Source organism: Nyctereutes procyonoides, unplaced genomic scaffold (assembly GCF_905146905.1).
Source record: "Nyctereutes procyonoides isolate TBG_1078 unplaced genomic scaffold, NYPRO_anot_genome, whole genome shotgun sequence".
In the NCBI taxonomy this organism is placed as follows: Eukaryota; Metazoa; Chordata; class Mammalia; order Carnivora; family Canidae; genus Nyctereutes; species Nyctereutes procyonoides.
Genome location: NW_026575142.1, coordinates 27,878,812 through 27,901,399, shown reverse-complemented (window position 1 = coordinate 27,901,399; position 22,588 = coordinate 27,878,812). Strand labels below are relative to the sequence as shown.

Below are 22,588 nucleotides of genomic sequence, written 5' to 3'. Positions count from 1 at the left end.
CAAGGACACAAACCTTTATTGAGAGCAAGTCAGACATAGCAGTTCTTTATTTAAATTGTAGACAGATGATAGATAGATTCTGACATATTCCGTGTCTTCAAATGTAGCATTATATGAAAGGTAAATTTTATATTGACAAAGAAATAGAGCTTTTATTAATTCCTGTTCACCCCAAAACCAAGAAAAATTAAAAGTCATGTAAGAAATATCAACATTCTCACAATAAATCAATTCTCCCTCCTACCAGGTACCAGAGCCTTTCTTCTACCCCGACCCTGGAATCGTAAAAGCAGTGAATCTTCCAGTATGGTTACCAATTTGTGTTCTAACTTGTCCTGTAGGAGGGTCTAATATGTTACATATCCCTCATGAGATTAGAACCATTCCTTTGCCTTTCCTAGGTTACAAAAAATCAAACAGTCACCTAACCTCATCGTGTTACTTATGATCACTTAACTCTGTGGCCTTAGTGTAAGATGGCAGCCCAGGGCAATGGGAATTAATGTCGAAGAGTAGTTTCAGTGCTCTTCTGTAGCTACACTGCCTCATCCCTAAGCACTAGGCATTGATTCATTGAACATACCCCAAAAAAGTCATGGTTGACAAAATCTTTCATGGTTGGTTAACTATATGGTAAGAGCCACAAAACTGACAAGGCCAGGGTTACTATGTGTTGGATCCCCATTAGAGCCAGCCGCTTGGCCATATGACACGATAGACTGTGGCCACAGACCACCCAGTCACTCAACCTCCACAGGAATTCAATGCTTCTGCTGGAACAATTAAAAATGCAGGCACTGCTGACGGCAGGCTAACAATTCGCTCCTGTTCCATGACAGGTAACACAACACCGTGTTTTGAAGTTAGGTAGAAAATCGTAGGGGTCATCAGTAATCCAGAAAAGAAAATAGGTTGTCCAGGTGAAATGATTTAGAGGATTTAAATAAATAGGAAATTGTCATAATGCACCAGTCTTTTACCTAAATTTATCAGTAGACACCTGATTTCCCTAGCTTTATTCTGAAAACTTGCATGTTCAAGAATGAAATCTATAGGTTCCGCAGATGAAGAGTGACAGACCTTTTATAGGATCAAGTTGCAAAATATCTGTTTGAAAGAATAAAAGGAGTGCTTTAATCTTGAATTCAAAATTGAGTCTTGTAAACAGTAAATAATACTATATGATACCATGGAAATATATTATATGACCAGGAAGAACTGAAGAACTTTCCATTAGAATGTGTGGGATTTGTTACACATAAATAAGCAATAATCTAAGAGGCCTAACCCGGGTTTTTTTTCACAAAATGAAAAAAGAAATAAACAAAGGGTTGAATAGTACAATGAAGACTGTATTACATTCAGACAATAAGGAATTGTCTTTTTATTTGCAGAGCCAAAAATATCCTTATTGGTGGTGACAGAAAGTTCAGGGTGATATATATGGAAGCCTGAAATGAAAAATTATGAAACTATCTAAGAATATAAATATAGACTCTCCCTTTCATAAATATTCAATAGATTATTTGACATACTGGCTTGAGTGAAGCTCCACAGGCACAATTTTAAGCATCTTGATTTGGGCTGAGGTCCAGTAAATTATATATTCTCAACCACTATCAGAGCTTTCTTACTAAAAATACATGCTCACACTCTACTTTGAAAATATCCTAAGATAATTATTTCCATTTTCATAGTAACTAGTATAGTTATGACTAGAGTCGTCTTGGGCTTCTAAGGAAACAATTATTCTGAGATACTGTTAATAAGAGAAAGGGTGGTAATAGGGATATTTTCTTAAAATTGTGCTAAAGCTGTCATTTTTGCTTTTAATGACTTTAACTGTGCTAGACGAGGTTTATATTTTCAGTCACAGAAATAAACTATCTGACTCTTTAGTCTATTGCCCACCAATCTTCTAGCCCCTCCCTGTATCAACCTCACAATGGATTTTATTCATCTTGAGCACATAAAGCCAACAATTAGTCAAAAGAATTTTCCTGACAATTGCTCAGCCCCTCTAGTGAGAAAATTCAGTGAATGGTAACACCTAGGAAGGAGGCCTATACAGACTTTTCACTCTGTACATGCCAAGGAAAACCACTTAAAATCTTTTTCTGAAGATAATAGGAAAGGCAAAGCATTTTGGACAGCTTATTGCCAAGGTCTATAAAAACATGTTTAAAAGAAAGAGAGGTTTAATACCAGACTTTTAACACCCTCAGTGTACAAGAAGAAAGACACCAAAAGAAATACAGGTCACTTCTAATAGTCCTCTTTCATTTAATGACTGTATTTCCCAGTGTTGCTACTTTTAAAGCTAAATCATGCCAGATTCTCCAGGGGTGCTTGCTGTTTGCTGTTTAGTGCTTATCACACAAGGCTGTATTAGTGAAATTTTAAAAAGCAAATGCCCACGAATGAATCTAAAGCTTTTTGATTACCAGACTGAATTTTGTCTAGGATTATTTCCATATTATTCTACAGTGAAACAGAGATTAAGCTTTCGCGTCTTTAAAGGGGACGACTCAAATAAGACCTGCAAAGACGCATTTCGGGAAAATAGAATTAGCTTTTGCTTTAGTGGGCAGGAGAATTTCTCAGTTCCATTTAGTTTATAAGTGCATCATAGACTCGAATTCATCAATTCTTTGCTTCGTGTTCCCCTTCCTGATTTTTCGATAGGATATCGTATTGTATCTTGAATAAGCATTTCTAGAGATATCACCCTTCTTCCCAAAGGTTGGCTGCTCCTCAGGTGTCACAGGCTGGGAATTGGGACTGCTCAGTGGGGAGTCCTCATTTGCATCACCTTCCTCTTTTAATTGAGAACCCTCTTCATTTTTTTTCTTAAATTCTATCACTCGAACTTCATCTTCATCATCATTGCAATCGTCATCATCATCATTATTAATTTCTTCATCCCAAACCTCTTGCTCCTCCTCATGTTTGGAATGGAACACCTCAACCTGGCTAGGTTTCCGAAATCCCAACCATTCAATTTCAGTTGCCTGGTCAGCTTTGTTCTTCCCATCCTCCTCTTCTTTCTCTTCTAGAGGTTGTTCAGCAATCCTTTCTTTTTTTCTACTTATTTCCTGGTTACTGATGCTCAGAGGAATCTTCTCCCATTGGTGGCCTGTAGCAAAATCAATTGGTAATTGAGATACCCAACTCTTATTCTTTAAATTATTTTTCTGGACAATCATTTTCCCACACTTGATTTATAGGCTATTATTCTGTGGGTTAATAATATGTTCTGTCTACACAATAAAATGGATTTGTACTATCAAATTAGTTTGGAAAATACTGCACTAAACACAGTTAAGTAAGCTTCAGAATTTACCTAACTCTTTAAAATGCCAATGAGGGCAGTCCCAGTGGCTCAGCAGTTTAGTGCCGCCTTCAGCCCAGGGCATGATCCTGGAGATCCGGGATCGAGTCCCACGTCGGGCTCCCTGCATGGAGCCTGCTTCTCCCTCTGCCTGTGTCTCTGCCTCTCTCTCTCTGTGTCTCTCATGAATAAATAAATAAAATATTTTAAAAAATAAAATAAAATGCCAATGAATATTGTAAACCTCAAAGAAGTTGACGCTTCAACCTCATTTGACCATGCAACTTTTTTGTCGTTGTTGTAGACTATTGTATCTTAGTGAAACTGGTATTCCTTAGACAGACTTTTAAAAATCCTGTCTAACCTGTGGTGACTGGAAATGTGAACATAGAAAATAAAATATATTTGGACCTATCTCTTACACACACACACATTCCCCAAGAAAATGTTTTAAAATATCTCACAGGAGAAAAAAGGCTTTCTTCTAGTAGTTAAAACAATGACTTCCCACATCTGGGCATGCTCAGAGTAACACAGTCAGTTTTTGCCACCAAGTTTTTGCCACCAAGCTTCTCAGAGTTGTGCTAAAGTACCAGTTATAGAAAGAGGAGCTGGAAGCCATGGGAGGAAGCTGGGAGTCATATGCTGGGCTAACTGTGACACCGAGCCTGCCAAAGCACCCACAATGTATACTAAGACTTGTTATTGATTTCCAGAGAGCCAACCTTTAAAAATCATGCTGAGGTCACTGCTATATAGGGCTAGATTAGCTGTCACATTAGACATACCCCTAATAACAACTAATTAACTCAAGTTGTTTGACACCATGTGGTGATTTTACAAGGCTTAATTCATTTCAAATTTTACTTTTCAAATAGATCACATCAGCATATCCTTAACAATATTTATTGAGCATGCTAAAAAGAATTAATCAGAGTGGAGGTTGTTCTCTGGGCTTTCGCCTCTAAAGAGACTTCTGTGGGAAGCTTTAGTCTATGTGTGACTCCAAAATATTGTCTAGATTGTATCCTTTGTCACTATTCCTTTTCAACACCGTAAGAGTCTTTAAATAAAATGAGAGGCCATGTTCCTCTTTGTCTTTCCCCACCAGTTTTCTACTTTCACTGAAAGTATCCACAAGTCTTCCAGTCAAGATTTTTCATTCTCTTTTCATTTTTTTGTTTTCCCAGCTACAGGAATCAGATTGTAAACTTAGAAAAAGAGATAGAGGCAAGGATGGACTATTATTCCTAACTAGTTGTACCAGTTCCTATCTGCTTGCTGGTACCCAGTTAATGTTCTTTACATTATAAATAAATGTATGTTAGAATATTTTCCATAATCATAAGCTTTCTTTTATTCTTATTTTTCCACAAGAACCAAAGAAGCTGATCTTTTTGCTCACATCATGACTCAGGCATGGAGTTGTCATGCATAAAATTACATCTTGAATTTAAATTATAGCTTTCCCTCAATATTTTTAGCATCTTGCTATTTTTCAACCCAGGAGTATTCTCTTTGGAGACTTTATAGCTGTTTGTCATTGTGAAAACAGAAGACACCAACATGTGTCTTACAGGAAAAACATATGTTCCTCCAAACACAAAAGGATTCATTCAGGGAAAAATTCACCCTGACACCATCTACTTAGAAAATCCAGACTGCTTTCATTCTCTATTTGATAAAAATGAAAGATCCTAGCAAACTGGTGTCTCCAGTGGACTTGCTGATTGGAAATTTGAAAGGGTCTCAGGGTGCCTAAGTGACTCAGTTGGTGAAGTGTCTGACTTTTGGTTTCAGCTCAGGTTGTGATCTTCGGGTCATGAGATGGAGCCCCAGGCAGGCTCTGCACCCAGCCCAGAGTTTGCTTGGGACTCCCTCTACCTCTACCTGCCCCTCCTCCTGCTCTCTCTCTCTCTCTCTCTCAAGTAAATAAATAAATCCTAAAAAAAGAATTTGAAAGAGTCTCTAGATGGACTTGGAGATCTCTGTCTCTGAGAACTTGCTACATTGGAAACAGAAAGACTAGGGCAAAGCAGTTATTTTAGTTCATTTCATGGGACTTAAGGCTTAAGTTTTATAAATTACCTGTGATAATGTAAAAGCTTAATAATGGTTGTTCCTTATGACGTTACTACAATAATGGCTGTTCTATCACTACGTAGGGACAGCAGGTAGTCTTAGAGGTGTCCAGGCACAGTGGACAAACCCAAGAAACTGCCAATCACCTCTGTCTCCCTTGGCCTCTACTATTTTATGTGATGTTCTAATACTTTTTTAAAAAATAATCTCTTCCATATTTTGCCTATTAAGGTCCTAACTAAGCTAAATTGCTCAGGTCTAATGAACCGACTTCAATTTTGAGATAAGATGTTTATGGTTGCAAAAGAGGAAATGAGTGATTAATTAATACGTGTTTATCCTGCACTTGATTTGGAAATTGCTTCAACGTAGATACCTTCTTAGAAGTAAAATCTAAAAGATCTTGTGTTTCTTAATCTCTTGAGTTTATTTAAAATATAAGTCACTTAAAAATCAATGTTCCTTTTATTCCCTCATTTTCTAAAAGAACAGAATTAAAATTAGCTTCATGACCTGGGAGATTTCTTTAACAAGAATTAGATAACCATTTTCTGCTTACATCAGAGGCCTAGAATTTTTCTATAGGTCAAATAAATGTTTAATATTATTTTAAAATGTACGTAAATGGTCAGCTTTTAGGATAAACCCATTTTTGAAACATTTTTGAAACATTCACATTTCACAAATGCCTGACACAGATTTAAAGATGCTAAATAAATTTTACAAATGGATTGATTTAGTGGCCTAACTCATTAAGAGGCTGATATCATATTGTCATGTCAAGGCATGCCAGTCAGTTATACCAATCCATGCAGTCTCAGGCTTGATGCTTCTGGAATACATTTTAAGGTGAAACCTACAGATAATCAGGACGACTCCCTTATCTGCCTATAGCAGCTTTAAGCTTTTGAAGGCATTGCCTGGATTGCTTTTTCAACATCACACTCACACAACATCCCATGTAAAAACTGCCATCCGTATTCAGTCAGACAGTGTCTGTGTACAAAATGGAAGTTCCTCTTACCTTCTCTGAATGTCATTTCATCAACACTTGTTTCTTGGAGAGAAAGATCGGTGATAGCCTTATGAACAATAAAGAGATTCTCTTCTGGTTTTTCTGGGGAGGGGGAACCCACAAGATTGACACTGTAATATTTAAGCAGTTTGAGTTTAAATAAATTATCAATTTAGATTCCAGCTAGGTAGATCTATTTGATTTGCAATTGTGATCACTAAAATCAACTATTTCATGCTCCCAACTCATTTCTTCATTGGTTCCCATTTATAAACATAAGTATAATATCTCTTTTTCCATCTATATAAGATATAGAACCATGAATTCAGATACATTTAGATATATTTCAGAAGGAAAACTTGAAATGCTGAATTCCCTTTGCTTAAATAATAATGGGGCTGTTCATCATCATCATCATCATCATCAATAGTAGTTAACATTTAAGAAACACTTAGTAATCCTCACGACAACCCTACAAATGTCAGTACCAATATTTCCATCTCCTGCTAACTGAGAAAGCTAAGGCTTTAGGAAACTCGGGAAGTTGTCCAGGGTCATAAATCTATCAAATAAATAAGGCTGGATTTGACCTGAGGCAGAGGTTTGGTCCTTAGCTATCCAGCCCCTTAGAATAAGAGGCCACATTTGGCCAGGGACAGAAGTGAGAGGATGGACAGACAGCACATTCCTGTCATAACAGTTTATCAAAAGAATCACAAGTGAGTTTACAAATTAAAACAAGCGAATCAAATAGAAGGAAAATATTTTACCTTTTAGAATCTTCTCATCGGTGGACCAGTTGACTAGCGTGTTCCCTTGTAATTTCTCACTTTTCTCCTGATTTCCCTCTGTGGGTAGGTCTTCAAGATGGGGCTCTACCCTGTAGTATGGTGGGGTACCAGCCACATCACTGGCTCCCTCATTTGTTTTAGTGATGGGTTGTTGACCATTCTCAGGTGGTGTATCCCCATTGTACTCAGCCTGGCTGAGTGTCCCTGGAACATCTGTCATGCTGTACAGTTGAGTCCGAAGACGCGGAGACAGCTTTGGGGAAACTGAGCAAAAAGATCCTTGATAAGTATGTTCTTACCCCTTCAGGTTCTACTGTTCCAACTCCTACTCTAAGAATACAAAGTATCTACTTCAGTATAATAACAAGCTGCTTTTCCCAAAGGTGTCCAGATAGAGCTTACAACAAAAGCAATAGGATTTGTCAGATTTGCCAGGAGCAAAGCACCCAGCCAATCACCACCTTCTTTGTCACTGGGCAGCTCCATTGGTTGAATTAATGGCAGCCTTTTGATTTACATAAACAAACAATCTGAGGCAATCAGGCTTTTGTGTTGGCAAGGCGAGGGGGACTTTCAGCGTGTCAGTCCCCCTCTGGGAACAGAGATTTTTGTCCATTTTCATAATGGCCCTTTGTCATTTTCCTTGTAACAGGAGACACAATTGTTCCACAGCTTTAATCCAGAGAGAATGACCACCTTGAGGCATATTAGTTCTGTGTAACCAGCTTAACGCTTCCAAACGGATTTTGTTCAAGTAAAAACCCCAGCTATTTTGTAAAGGATAATGGCATCGTTTCTTATTCATTAAAGAATAAGCAGCGTATCAAAAAACCTGTAAATAGGACAACTTTATTGTAAGTGGTTCTGGCAGCAGATTCCACGGTGTATTTTCAGAAGCCCAGAGAAAAGACCTAAGGAAAAATTCAACAACAACAAAAATGCTTCCATCTTGCTAATACCAAAAATTTTCATTTTAGAATAACTTATCTGGTCTGTAGCTTCTTATTCTCTAATTTATTTATGTTTATTGAAGTCCAAATCGTCCTTTGAAGCCCTAATATCACTTCCTCCATGAACTTTCCCCTTTGTCCAATCAGATTTATTTTCAATATTCCCTATTGATGTTGCATGATGCCTATAAAGTTATATAGCACCAACACAGTCTGCCCTTGGGAAAAAACAGGTAATCATGGAAAACATCTGCAACTTACCAACCTTTCCTTTTTATTTTTTTTATTTTTGTTTTTTTAATTCAAGAATTTATGACACAGTGAAAACTCATTAAGTTTCGAAGAAATACATTTAAAAGTCACATGATATTTTCCTTGTGACATTGAAAATGTGAATTCAAATGCATGTACATTCACAAACATGATATACAAAAAAATGTTTCATGGCAGTGAATGATTCACTAACTGGCTTTCTGTTAGAAACAACATGAAAACAAGCTTCTTTAAAGTTTAGGTTCTTTAAAAAAAAAAAATTTACATTCTTTTCCATATGACAATTTGACTCATTGTACTCCAGTAATTTAAAAATTGGAAAAAAATCCTTCAAGACCTAAAGGAGCCAGGTAGGGCAATAGCATCGAATACAACTGAAAAAATAAGTGTCAGTTTGAGAACAGACTATAATAAAAAGATGTATGATTCTTTGTAATGTAGATTAGCATTTTCTAGGAATTAGTCATCTAGATCCAATCTAGATAAATCTAGATTAAAACCATATGAAATGCTCTGACAAAGGAAACAGAAAGGGGTTAGTTTAATGTAGCCAAATGCTTTTAAAAATAATAAGAATTGCTGTATTAATTTCTCAGAATATCAGAGTGACCACTGAATTAAGAAGTCAGTTTTTTTCTTACTTAAATTCAAGGTACTAAACATATAGTGTAATATTAGTTTCAGGAGTAGAATTTAGTGATTCATCACCTACATGTACCACCCAGTGCTCATCTCAGGTGCCCTTCTTAATGCCCATCACCCATTTAGCCCATCCCCCCACACTCCTCCCCTCCAGTAACCCTCAATTTGTCTTATATAGTTAAAGCTCTTATGGTTTGCCTCTCTGTGTTTTATCTTATTTTATTTTTCCATCTCTTCTACTATATTCTATTTCTTAAATTCCACATATGAGTGAAATCATATAGTATTATCTTTCTCTGAGTGACTTATTTTGCTTAGCCTAAAACTAAGAGAAAATATGCATAAAACAACATACCCGTGTTGTTACAAATGACAAGATTTCATTATTTTTGGTCACTGAGTAATAATATTCCATTATATATATAAATATAATATAATACATGATTTATATATATGACACAATACATGATCTATGGACACATGTGCTCTTTCCATAATTTGGCTACTATTGATAGTGCTGCTATAAGCATCAGGGTGCAAGTGCCCCTTTGAATCAATGTTTTTGTTTCCTTTGGATAAATACCTAGTAGTGCAATTACTGGGTTGTAGGGTAGTTCTATTTGTGACTTTTTGAGGAACCTCCTCCATACTGTTCTCCAGGGTTGCTGCACCAGTTTGTGTTCCCACCAACAGTGCAAATGAGTTCCCCTTTCTCTGCATCCTCATCAGCCTTTTTTGTTTCCTTAGTTGTTAATTTTAACCATTCTGACAGGTGTGTAGTGATATCTCATTGTGGTTTTGATTTGTATTTCCCTGATGATGACTGAGGTTGACTATTTTCTTATATGTTTATTAGCCATTTGAATGTCTTCTTTGGAAAAATATCTATTCATGTCTTCTGTGCATTTCTTAACTGGATTATTTTGAGGGAGTTGAGTTTGATACGTTCTTTATAGATTTTGGGTACTAGCCCTGTAACAGATATGTCGTTTGCAAATATTTTCTCCCATTCCGTCTATTGCCTTTTAGTTTTGTTGATTGTTTTCTTCACTGTGCAGAAGCTTTTTATCTTGATGAAGCCCCAATAGTTCATTTTTGCTTTTGTTTCCCTTGCCTCTGGAGATGTATCTAGAAATTGCTGCAGATAAGGTCAAAGAAGTTGCTGCCTGTTTTCTCGTCTTGGACTTTGATAGTTTCCTGTCTTACATTTAGGTCTTTCATCCATTTTGAATTTATTTTTATATGTTGTGGAGGAAAGCTGTCCAGTTTCATTCTTCTGCATACGGCTGTCCAGTTTTCCCATTTGTTGAAGAGACTATCTTTTTTCCATTGGATATTCTTTCTTGCTTTGTTACAGATCAGTTGACCATATAGTTGTGGGTCCATTTCTGGGTTTTCTATTCTGTTCCATTGATCTATGTGTCTGTTTTTGTGCCAGGACCACACTGTCGTGATGATTACAGCTTTGTAATACAGTTTGAAGTCTGGGGTTGTGATGCCTCCAGCTTTGTTTTTGTTTTTCAGTATTACTCAGGCTATTCAGGGTCTTTTCTGGTTCCATACAAATTTTAGGATTATTTGTTCTAGTTCTGTGAAAAATGCTGTTGTTGTTTTTTTTTTAAATCTGGACTACATTGAATGTATAGATTGCTCTAGGTAGTATAGACATTTTAACAATATTTGTTCTTCCAATCCATGAGCATGGAACATTTTTCCATTTCTTTGTGTCATCTTCAGTTTCTTTCATCACTATTCTATAGTTATCAACGTACAGACCTTTTACCTCTTTGGTTAGGTTTATTCCTAGGTATCTTATGGTTTTGGCGCAATTGTAAGTGGAATTGATTCCTTGATTTCTCTTTCTGTTGCTTCATTAATGGTGTATAGAAATGCACCAGATTTCTGTACTTTGATTTTATATCCTGTGACTTTACTGAATTCATGTATCAATTCTAGCAATCCTTTTTAGGGGGTAGGGGAGGCCTTTCCAGTTTTCTATATCGAGTATCATGCTGTCTGCAAACAGTGAAAGTTTGACTTCTCCTTGCTGATTTGGATGTTTTTCATTTCTTCTTCTTGTCTGATTGCTGAGACTAGGATTGCCAATACTATGCTGAACAACAGTGAAGAGAGTGGACATCTTTGTCCTCTTTCTTAGGGGAAAAGTTCTCAATTTTCCCCACTGAGGATGACATTATTTGTGGATCTTTCATTTACAGCCTTTATGATGTTGAAGTGCATTTCTTCTTCCTTATTTTCTTGAGGGTTTTTACCAAGAAAGGATACTCAATTTTGTAAACGCTTTTTCTACATCTATTGAGAGGATCATATGGGTCTTAACCTTTCTTTTATTGATGTGCTGTATCACACTGATTGATTTGCAGATATCAAACCACCCCAGCAGCCGAGAAATAAATCCCACTTGATCATGGTGAATAATCCTTTTAATGTACTGTTGGATTTGATCAGCCAGTATTTTGTTGAGAATTTTTTTGCATCCATGTTCATCAGGGATATTGGTCTGTAATTCTCCTTTTTAGTGGAGTGTTTCTCTGGTTTGGGGCTCAAGGTAATACTGGCATCACAGAATGAGTTGGAAATTTTCCTTCCATTTCTATTTCTTGGAACAGCTTCATAAGAATAGGTATTAAATCTTCTTTAGATGTTTAGTAGAATTCCCCCTGGGAAGCCATCCAGCCCTCGGACTCTTGTTTGTCTGTTGGAAGATTTTTGAATACTGATTCCATTTCTTTGCTGGTGATGGGTCTGTTCAAATTTTCTATTTCTTCCTGTTTCAGTTTTGGTAGTTTATATGTTTCTAGGAATGCATCCATTTCTTCCAGATTGCCCAATTTGTTGGCATACAATTGCTCATAATAGTCTCTTATAATTGTTTCTATTTCTGTGGTGTTGATTGTAATCTCTCCTCTTTCATTTGAGACTTTATTTATTTGGGTCCTTTCTCTTCTTTTTGATAAGTCTGGCTAGGGGGTCATCAGTTTTGCTAATTCTTTCAGAGAACCAGCTCCTATTTTTGTTGATCTGTTCTAGTGTTGTTGTTTTTTTAAATTTCTGTGTCATTTATTTCTTTTCTGATTTTAATTATTTCCCTTCTTCTGCTGGTTTTAGGCTTTATTTGCTGTTCTTTTTCCAACTCCTTTAAATGTAAGGCTAGTTTGTGTCTTTGGACACTTTTTGCTTTTTGAGGAAGGCTTCTGTTACTATATACTTCCCTCTTTACACTACTTTTGCTGTGTCTAAAGGTTTTAGACTATTGTTTTTTCATTTTCATTTGCTCCCTTGTATTTTTTAAAAATTTATTCTGTAATTTCTGGGTTAACCCATTCATTCTTTAGTAGGATGTTCTTTAACTTCCATATATTTGTGGTCTTTCCAATTTTTTTCTTGTGGTTGACTTCAAGCATTGTGGTCTGGAAATATGCATGGTAGGACCTCCATCTTTTTGTACTGGTTGAAGTCTGATTTGTGAGCCAAGATGTGATCTATTCTGGAGGATGTTCCATGTGCACTCAAAAAGAATGTGTATTCTGCTGCTTTATGATGAAATGCTCAGAATATATCTGTTAAGTCTTTGTGGTCCAGGATGTCATTAAAAACTATTGTTTCCTTATTTATTATCTTCTGCTAAGATGATCTATCCATTGCTATGAATGGGGTGTTAAAGACCCTACTATTATTATATTATTATCAACCAGTTTCTTAAAGTATGTTATTAATAAATTTATATATTTGGATTCTCCCAATTTGGGGTCATAAATATTTACAATTGTTGCATATTCTTTTTGGGCAGACCACTTTATTATCATATAGTGCCTATCTTCATTTCTTATTACAGACTTTGGCTTAAAATCCAATTTGTCTGATATAGGGATGTCTCTTCCAGCTTTCTTTGATGTCCATTAGTATGATAGATAGTTCTCCACCCCTTCACTTTCAATCTGGAGGTGTCTTTGTGTCTAAAATATGTCTCTTGAAACCAGCATATCGATGTTTTTTTTTTCTAATCCATTCTGATATCCTATGTCTTTCTATTAGAGCACTTAGTACATTTACACTCAGAGTAATTATTGATAGATATGAATTTAATGCCAGTTTATTACCTGTAAAGTCACTGTTTCTAAACTGTGTCTGTTCCTTCCTAGTCTTTATTGTTTTTGGTATCTTTTTCCCACTCATAATCCCTTTTATTGTTTCTTGCAAAAATGGATTAGTGCCCATAAGCTAAAGTTTTTAAACTAAAGCCTTTAGCTTTTCTTGCTTTTGAAATTCTTTCTCTCTCCTTCTATTCTGAATGTCTTCCTTGCTAAATAAAGTATTCTTGGCTGCACATTTTTGCCATTTAGCACGTTGAATATATTGTGCCAATATCTTCTGGCCTGATAAGTTTCTGTGGTTAGGTCTGCTGCTAACCTTATGAGTCTACCCTTGTAGGTTAAGAACTTTTTGTCCCTAGCTGCTTTCAGAATTCTTCCTTTTTCTTTGTATTTTGCAAGTTTCACTATAATATATCTTGGTGTTGACCTGTTTTTGTTGACTTTGAGGGGAGTTCTCTGTGCCCCTTGGACTTCAATGCCTGTTTCCTTCCCCAGATTAGGAAAATTCTAAGCTATAATTTATTCAAATAAACTTTCTGCCCCTTTTTCCCACTTTTTTTCTTCTGAGACTCCTATGATATAAATATTATTCCACTTTGTGGAATCACTGAATATATATATATATATTGAACTTTGTGGAATCACTGAATATATATGTATATATATGTATATATATACATATATATGTATATATATATTCATGATTTAATACTTTAATAGCATCCTTTCCCTCTTCTTTTCAGCTTCATTGTTTTTCATAATTTTATCTTCTGTATCACCTATTCAATCCTCTGCTTCTTCCATCTTTGTCATGATTATATCCAGTCAGCTTTGCATCGCAGTTATAGCATTTTTTATTTTGGCCTTATTATTTTTTAGGTCTTTTATCTCTGCAGCCAGGGTTTCTCTGGTGGCTTCTATGCTTCTTTCAAGCCCAGTTAGTATTCTTATGACTATTGTTTTAAATTCTTATTCAGATATATTGCTTATATCTGTGTTGAGCAAATACCTGGCTGTGATTTCTTCTTGATCTTTCTTTTGGAGAGAATTCCTTCATCTTTTCATTATATCTAGGTTTCTATCTTTTGTGTGTTATGAAAGCATGTTATGTTTCTTTCCCCTGAGAGTTATACTGTATAAATAAGGGGTCCTACGCTTTCCAGAGCCTGGTGCTTCAGGAAGTGTTTCTGGTGTTTCTGAGACACTGGTTCTGGTATTTCAGAGCGTTTCTCCAAATCACTCTGGTTTCTTTGAAATGCCAGTGCAGGGAGGAGAGTGAGGAATGCTGGGTGGGCTGCTGCCTGCTTCTGTACAGAGGACCCTCCACCTTCCAGCTGCTTGGGAATCTCGGTGCTGAGGAGGGAGGTGGGTATTTGGAGTGCGGGGGTGGGGTGGGGGCAGGCGGCAGACAGTATCTTCTCCAAAATCTTCCTCCACAGTAAACACTGCTAACTACCAACTCATAAAACATATCAGCTGGGTTTATTACTTTTAACCATCTTTCCAATTGTACTATAAAATAAAGGCAGATGCCATTTTAAGATCTTATTATTGTCAAGGGCCGGCTTTCCCAGCAGCACCTGCTTAGCAGCAGTCTGCTTGTTTATGGCCCCTTTTTTATAGGTGACAGTTTAAGGTGGCTCCTCTCCAGGGCTGTGTGCACTCTGCTGTGTTTTAACTATTCTTTCCCACAGGTCAGTTCACTGCAGAGTTCCTCTTTGCTTACCATGGGGAGTGTTTGGACCTGAACTAGATGTGCTTTGAATTGTTTGTTAAGATAAGTCTGGTTTAAAAAAAAAAAAAAAAAAAAAGATCTGATCCAAGAGAAAAGGAAAAGGAATAAAAAAGCAAGCAAACAAACAAACAACTATAGGCCTGATTCCAAAGAATAAGAGAGAAAGAAGGGAGAAAAAGGAGAAAGAAAAAGAAAGAAAAAAAGAAGCTTGATCCAAAAAAGGAGAAAAGGAAACAAACCAACAAATGAACAAAAAACTATAAATCTGATTCCAAGGAAAAAATAAATAAAATAAAAATAAAACTTAAAAAAATTTTTCAAAAAGAAAGCATGGTCCTATTTCTACCAGAAATAAAGTTAACACGCTGTGGAACACTCTATGATCGGTAGTGTTGGTACATGTCAGGAGCCTCTGTTGGTCTTCTGAGAGCTAGGCTGGCTGGGTTGGTTTACAGTCAGACCTGCCCTAGTAAAGAAACCCCTGCCTAGTGCATGGGAATGGGGTTTTGCGTAAGTGACTCTATCCTCCAGTGGATGTGCTTGTTTCTCTCTGGAGTTCTACAGTGCTGGTTGACTGGGTGTTGAGGGGGAAGGGTGGTGGTGGTGGAAGATGGCATCGTCCCACCATCTTGTCCCCAGGGACGGAAATGGGGAACCCATGGCCACTACTGTTCAGGAGGCCCTCACAGATAATTGAACAATTTCCCGGGGCTTGGTCAGATCCCTGCCCTCTACCTGTCTGCCCAGCTGTGGGAAGTTCTGTATTTTATCTCTGGCAGGTAGCTGGGATTCAAAACTCCAAATCCTATAGGACCCGCAAGGCAAGGACCCACTCTCCTCTCCAGAAGAGAGCCTCACAACACTGCACTGGCACCGTCCTGTCCCAAAAAAGCAGTCGCAGGGCTGTGTAGGTGCCTGGAATCTATGATTCAGCAAGAAGCACCAGATTTTCTGCCCTCTGTGTGTACTTGTGTCCCCTGCTGCTCAGTGGCTCCTAGCTGGCCTTTTGTCCTTGGAGAGGCAATATATGCTCTTACAAATGTATTCCAAGAAGAGGAGTGATCTCTCCCAGTGTGACCCAGGGGATCCTCACACCACAATATCTACTCACTCCTTTCTCTCCCACTCCCTCCCTACCTCCCTGACTTCTTTCCCCAAAAAGGGGTCTCTCCCTTCCGGGGCACTGCAGCTTTTGTCTTCCCCAATTCATGTGTCCAAACTTCATATCTGCCATGTTTTTTCCCTCCCAATTGTGCCACTTGTTATCTTACTCTTCAGATCAATTTCTTAGTTGTTTTGAATGATTTGATGTTGACTTAGCTGTGGGTTTGAGGGATGAGGCAAGCCCAGGGTCCCCCTACTATGCCACCATCTTAATTCTGAAGACTCGCCAATCTTTTATTTTTTAAAGGAAGACATTAATTATTTTTCTTTTTTGGATCTCGTATAGTGCAAAATGATTCCAGAACCTTTTGCCCATGCTGCTGCCTCTGTGTGGAATGTCTTTCTTCTCCTCAAGGCAAATACCCCTTCCTATCCAGCTCCTTTAAATTATCAGCTCTTCAGATGAAATATCTCTTCAATGGCACTTTCCCTGACCCACCAGATTAGGATGGGAATCCTCTTTCACATTATCTTTGTCCTTCAGAGTACTTTTCACAATTGTGATTAAAAAACTGAGTGCACAATTATCCATAGAATGTCTCTTTCACCAACCAAAATCTAAGATTTATCTAGGCAGAGACCTGCTTAGCCTGTCTAAATGTGTCTCCAGCTTGAACCATTTGCTTTGAATGAGGTAGGTGCTCAATAAATATACATATTATTTTTATTAAATTTATATTATAGAATAAATGAATAAATATTACTCCCAAAAGAACATGCTACAGGTCATTTCTAAAGGGGAGAAGAATAGATGTTGGCAAATAATTATAAATTTGACTTTTAAAATTGCATGTAAGGGGATGCCTGGGTGGCTCAGCGGTTGAGCATCTGCCTTTGGCTCAGGGCGTGATCCTGGAGTCCTGGGATCGAGTCCTGCGTCAGGCTCCCTGCACGAGCCTATTTCTCCCTCTGCCTGTGTCTCTGCCTCTCTGTGTGTGTCTCTCATGAATAAATAAATGAAATCTTTAAAAATAAATAAAATAAAACTGCATGTAAGGCTGAGCTTATCAGGATCTTTAGTAGGTGTGAAACTGCCTGGCACTCTGCCCTCATTCCCTTTTCCGATGTCCTTGGAAGACATCTTTAAAAGACCCTAAAATGTTCTCTCTTGTCATCACCAGCTCTTCCCTACACAACACACTGTTTGTGTAGGAGAGGAAAAATAATTGTGCTTCCTCTCTTCTGAGCCCTTGGTGGAGAACCCTGCAATAAAAGATAGATTAACAAGAGAAAAAGGAACAGAAGTTTATTAACACATGTACTTCATGTTTACAAGGGAGATACCCAGGGTAACTCAGTAAACTCTTGAAATGGCCCAAACTACCAATTTAAATATCATCTTCAGCTAAAGACAAAAGAAGAAAAGGTATGTGTTGGGGGTAGAGGGAAGCAGTGACAAAGAGTTAACAGGAAAAACATAGTAAACAAGGGTAAAGTTGTTAGGCAGCTTTAAGTGCATGTCTTTTCCGTTGGGAAGATTCTCTTGTGATTCAGAGTCATTTTTCTTCTGGTACAGAGAGAAAGACACACAAGTGAAAATTTTCTTCATAAACATCAGTTTCCCCTGTATAAGAGAAACTTCTACTCTGTTTTCAGAGCTTCTTCAGTGTCTATTTTTCAAAACTAATCAGCTCAAAATAATCCTTATGCCAAAGAAGCATATTTTGAGGTAGCAAAATCTGCTACCCTTCATTTATTTTTTTAAAATTTCTTTAATATTTCTATAGCACTTGCTATATGCTGGGCACTGTTCATTTATTTTATCTGAGAGTGAGAGAGCACATAAGCAGGGTGGAGAGGCAGAGGGAGAGAGAGAAGCAGACTTCCTGCTGAGCAGGTAGCCTGATGCGGGACTCAACCCCAGGGCCCTGGGATCATGACCTGAGCCAAAGGCAGACACTTAGCCTACTGAGCCACCTTACCAGGCACTGTTTAAATTGCTTCACAAATAATAAAACATTTGATCAAGGTAGGTGCTATTATCATCCCATTTTACACACTAGAAAAATGAAGCACAGAGAGATTAAGGAACTTGTTCAAGGTCGCACAGCTAGTAAACCTACTGATGAGAATGTGCAGTATAGATGAAACCTAGTGTCATCCCTGGCCTAGCTGTTGTCGTTGCCTTGGGCTAGAGGTCCCAGTGGACTCCATCCCGCCTGATGAATTAACCTCCTTGGCAGCAGAAGTAGCTGTAGCCAGGAGAGGGCAGCAGAGGGCCTGAGGCCATAGTAAGGCCCTTCCAAGAAAGACACACCAGCTGAGCCACCCAGGGGTCCCTGAATATCTCTTACAACTTGGTAATTTCTACTTGTTTCTCAAAGCTTCTCTTTTTCTGCAGTTCCTTAAAAATAACCAGCTTAAAATAGTCACTATTCCAAAAGCATATATTGGGGTGGTAGCAACATTTTTCCCCCTCAGTAACAATCTATAACTTGTACAGTATGCTAGAATGTGCACTGATGATCCTTAATTTAAGTACTATTGCATAATCACCACTGCATGAAATATGACATTTTTAGATGATTTAGTGGATTGTTTGTTGTCTTTTTCCTAGTTATTATGCTTATGATAAAAGACCTCGTATAAATGTAACCATTATCACATCTAAAACAAAATATGAAAATATGATAATAATGAAAGGATCATCACCTGGGAATGTAAAGTATCAAAATAAAAGTACATAAATATCCACATTCCATTTGTCAAATATCAAATGATAAATGTTAAGGCTAAGGTCCAGAAATAAGATTTGGGAAAAGTCATAAAATCTTGACCTTTAATAATATGTAAGAGCCAAGCCATAAGTCAATGCTCTACCTAAGAGATAGCCAATGATCACTGAATAAAAACAAGATGTGAATTTGAAAGATCAGCTTTTGATCCTGACAGCTTGGAGCCAATTCTTATACATACAGATTTGTATGGCTGGAAAAGGGGTATTCTAACAATCAGGGTTTAAACAAAGAAGTAGAGGTACTAAGAGGTCAGTATATTGATCTATTGTGATCTATATACTTATCTGAAGGGTTTTGACTTTACACAATTGTGAGTGCTGCTTAAGGGGTCCCTGTAGGTTTGTGGTTGAGTCTAGTGCTGGAGCTTGAAGCCTAAAGGGCAAGACTTTGGGAAAGGAAGATGGATGTAAAAAACAAAAACAAGTTAGAACACACAGGACAAACTGAAATCCAGGTCAGTTCTCACTGCCTCTGACCTCAGTTTCCTGTAGGAAAAGGTGGTCCCCTTGCCATGGCCTAGGAATCCAAGAAGCTGAAGGAAGATCCAGGGGAAGGTGGGGCACTTGCAGGCTCAGTGCTACTATGCAATAGGTAAGCCAATAGGTTAATAAGAGTGTGTTGTTACAATATAGTTGCTGCTTCACTTATGTCACACAAATCTCACACAAGAATGTCTTTTTTAGCCCAATTTCTTTTCCTGGAAACAATCAAGAAAGGAGATTTTGGAAAATGTTGTTTAGACTTGTCAGGTTGACAAATAACAACAGCATCATGGACTTTCAGCATCTCTCTGAGCCAGGGTGGTACCACATGCAAATTTTTAGCTCAAAATCCTACCAATAACCCATAGAAACTTCTATAAGGAATAGGTAATGCCTCAAGAGAATGTGCAATCCTGAAGTTAATAGGATAATCTGAATTGCTTCACTTACGGGATTAGAATCCCAAATTAAAGGGACAACCCAGCTAAAGTGAACAGAAATATAAAATATAACATCATAAGTTCTATTGGTATCTCTGTATTTCACTTCAAAAAATAATTGCCTGTCACCTAGTATAAATTAGATAAAGTTGATTATCTGATACCATCTTAGTACCTTGTGTTTACTCTTGATATAAAACAATAGTTGCCATTTTGGCAATTCAAAGTCTTAAAGTATAAAGGAGATTTTGCTGCTGTTGTTGTTGTTTTTCCAGAAAGCCAGTAGTGAAGTCTGTGGGTGGCATGTGAGTTTGAAGAATTTGGCATAATAGAATTTGAAATTCAACTATATCTCACAAGAAGCATGCATTCCAATCTTGAAGGTAAGTCGGGGTTGGGGTGGGGGGTGTCCCTCATCTCTATAAAGATGAAGCCTTTCTTATACCCTGGTAAAGGTGCATCTCTTTGTGGTCCTCGATTCTGGGGCCTGGAGTCCTAGTGAGTCACTGTACACCTTTTAAGACAAAATGCTGGGAGAAACAGGTTGGATGTTTGTTGAGGATTAGAGAAGAGTGTAACCCTAAAAGAAAGGAACCACAACATAAGTCCCTTATGGCCACACAGGGAAAGGTTGGGGATGGGGAGGAGAGCATCAACCAAGAATTAAGAAGAATCTCTCAAATAAAGGACAAATGGGCATTATCATCAGTGACCTCGATAGTGGTCAAGAGTTGGACCCAAACAATCAGATGGCGCGACGTGGAACCCTAGCTTTGCTGCTTTGTAACCCTGGGCAAGTAAGTGTACGAATCAGGCCTGTTTGGGTTACAGATGATAGGAACTAAATTTAAAGAATCTTAAACTCTGTGAACCTAACAGGTCATTTAACTAGAAAGTCCAGAGTTGGTTTCCTACTTCTTTGGATCCAAGCATTTAAACAAGTCACAGGTAACCTTTCTCTATCACAATTAAGGTGAATATTAGGAGGTGAGGAGGTACTTAGGGGAACCTCAGGGCTCACTCTTTTTCTGGGTCCCATATCTCAGCTGAGTATAGTAGGCTGAATGATGACAACCCTAAAGATGTCTAAGTCCTAATTCCCATAACGTGTGGATTAGTACCTTACCTAGTACAAAGGAACTTTGCAGACATTAAAATAAGGAACTAGAGATAGCGAGGTCGTCCTGGATTATCAAATCAAATCCACTGTAATAATCACAAGAGTCTTGATAAAAGAGAGGCAAGAAGGTCAAAGGGAGTAGGAGAAGATGTGGCAAGACAGCAAGAGGTTGGAGTGATACTTAGAAAGAATCATAAGCTAAGGAACACCCCCAGAAAAGCTGGCAAGGCAAGGAAACAGTTCTCTCACGACACCTCTAAATGAAATGCAGCCTTATCGACACCTTGATTTTAGACTTCAGCCTCTAGAATGGAAAAATAATAAATTTGTACCATTTTAAGCCACTAAATTTGTGATAGTTTGTTACAGCCATAATAGGAAACTAATACACTGAATTTCTTGCTTCTTTGCCTCATTTTCATTGAGTGGCTAGGGGAAGAAAGTTTAGCTTTCCAGCCATTTGTAGGATACATAGTTTTGAATCTCAACTATCTTGGACTGCTTGTAACAGAACAAAAAAAAAACTTCTCATAATGAAGTTGTATTTTCTTCTTTCTCATTTGACAGTACAGGTTTGCCTGAAACTTGTAGTCGTCTGGGTAGAGTAATCCCTGAAAGGCTCTTTTTTATCAGTAGAAAAAAATGTAGAGGCTAAGACAGGCCTGCTCCTGAGACTTGTGCACATACATGGAGTTTAGGTCTAACGTGGCTTTTTCAGGCCTGTCACTTCCCATAGTCCCCAGGAAAATTTCAGTTATTGGCACCTTTAAAATGGATTGTTGTAGGGGATCATTGCAAACAATGGTGGCATTCCATCTAATGACACACACTGGGATGAGCACCATGACCTCATCCTTCTGATCTGGGGGTGGGATTAGTGTGTGAGTCCCAGCCTGCGGCCACTACAAATACCTCAGTGCATTGACTTGGTAGAAACTGATCCTTAAAAACTATGAAATAATGCGGTGGCTCTGTAAATCCCAGCCCATAACTCTATCTCTTGCACAAATCCATGCAGTAGGGATGAATTATGTTTGAGAGTATTGGGAAGCAATTGCACAGATAAGGGAAAGGGAGGCCCCACGAAGTAAATGTAAGAGTGTACTATCCCACCTGCCTAAGGGAGTGTCCCTAATGGACTGGGGTCTCTAGAGCTTTTAGCCAGGCAGCTATAACCTGTTTTACTTACAATGGGATTTTTGTTGATGCATTTTAATGGAAAGAATTGCTTCTCTATTCACGACGAGTCCATAAGTGTTCAGTCGATAGAAATGGAATGTGTACAGAGGTCTATAAAACCACACACAAAAAAGAATTTTTACCTGTATGTGCATATAGACTGCTTGGTAGTTCAAAAGCATTTTATAATCCTCCTGGGGAAGCAGAGCTGTATGAAAGTAATATCACTATCAGCGGCATCTCTCCTGAACTATTTTGAATGTCACTAGGAGTTTATGGCAACATGTTGTTTTTCAGAGGAGAAAGCAACAAAATAATTAAACACATTTTTTTCTTAAAGAAAAAAAAATTCATCTCTGCTTTTTTGTAAGAAGGTGAAAGTGATATGACCATGAACAAATTTAATTTCTCCTAAGATGCCTCTTAGATAATTTGGCTCAGTAAACCTTGTCTCAGGGTACACAGGAAAAATTCACACACTCTCAATGAGTGAAATAAATCTGCAGATCTATTAGGGTCTCTTTCAAAGTC

The 22,588-nt window shown here is 37.8% G+C and overlaps 1 protein-coding gene across 1 annotated transcript; it reads right to left on the bottom strand.

The window, feature by feature from the left end:
* On the bottom strand, positions 1 to 7,599 carry ERMN (ermin). The gene is made up of 3 exons (XM_055308275.1): positions 7,199 to 7,599; positions 6,438 to 6,530; positions 1 to 3,136 (listed from the first exon to the last, which is right to left on the bottom strand). Exons 1-3 carry the CDS (start codon positions 7,437 to 7,439, stop codon positions 2,616 to 2,618), a joined length of 855 nt encoding a protein of 284 aa, XP_055164250.1. The 5' UTR covers positions 7,440 to 7,599; the 3' UTR covers positions 1 to 2,615.
* Positions 7,600 to 22,588: the final 14,989 nt, after the last annotated feature.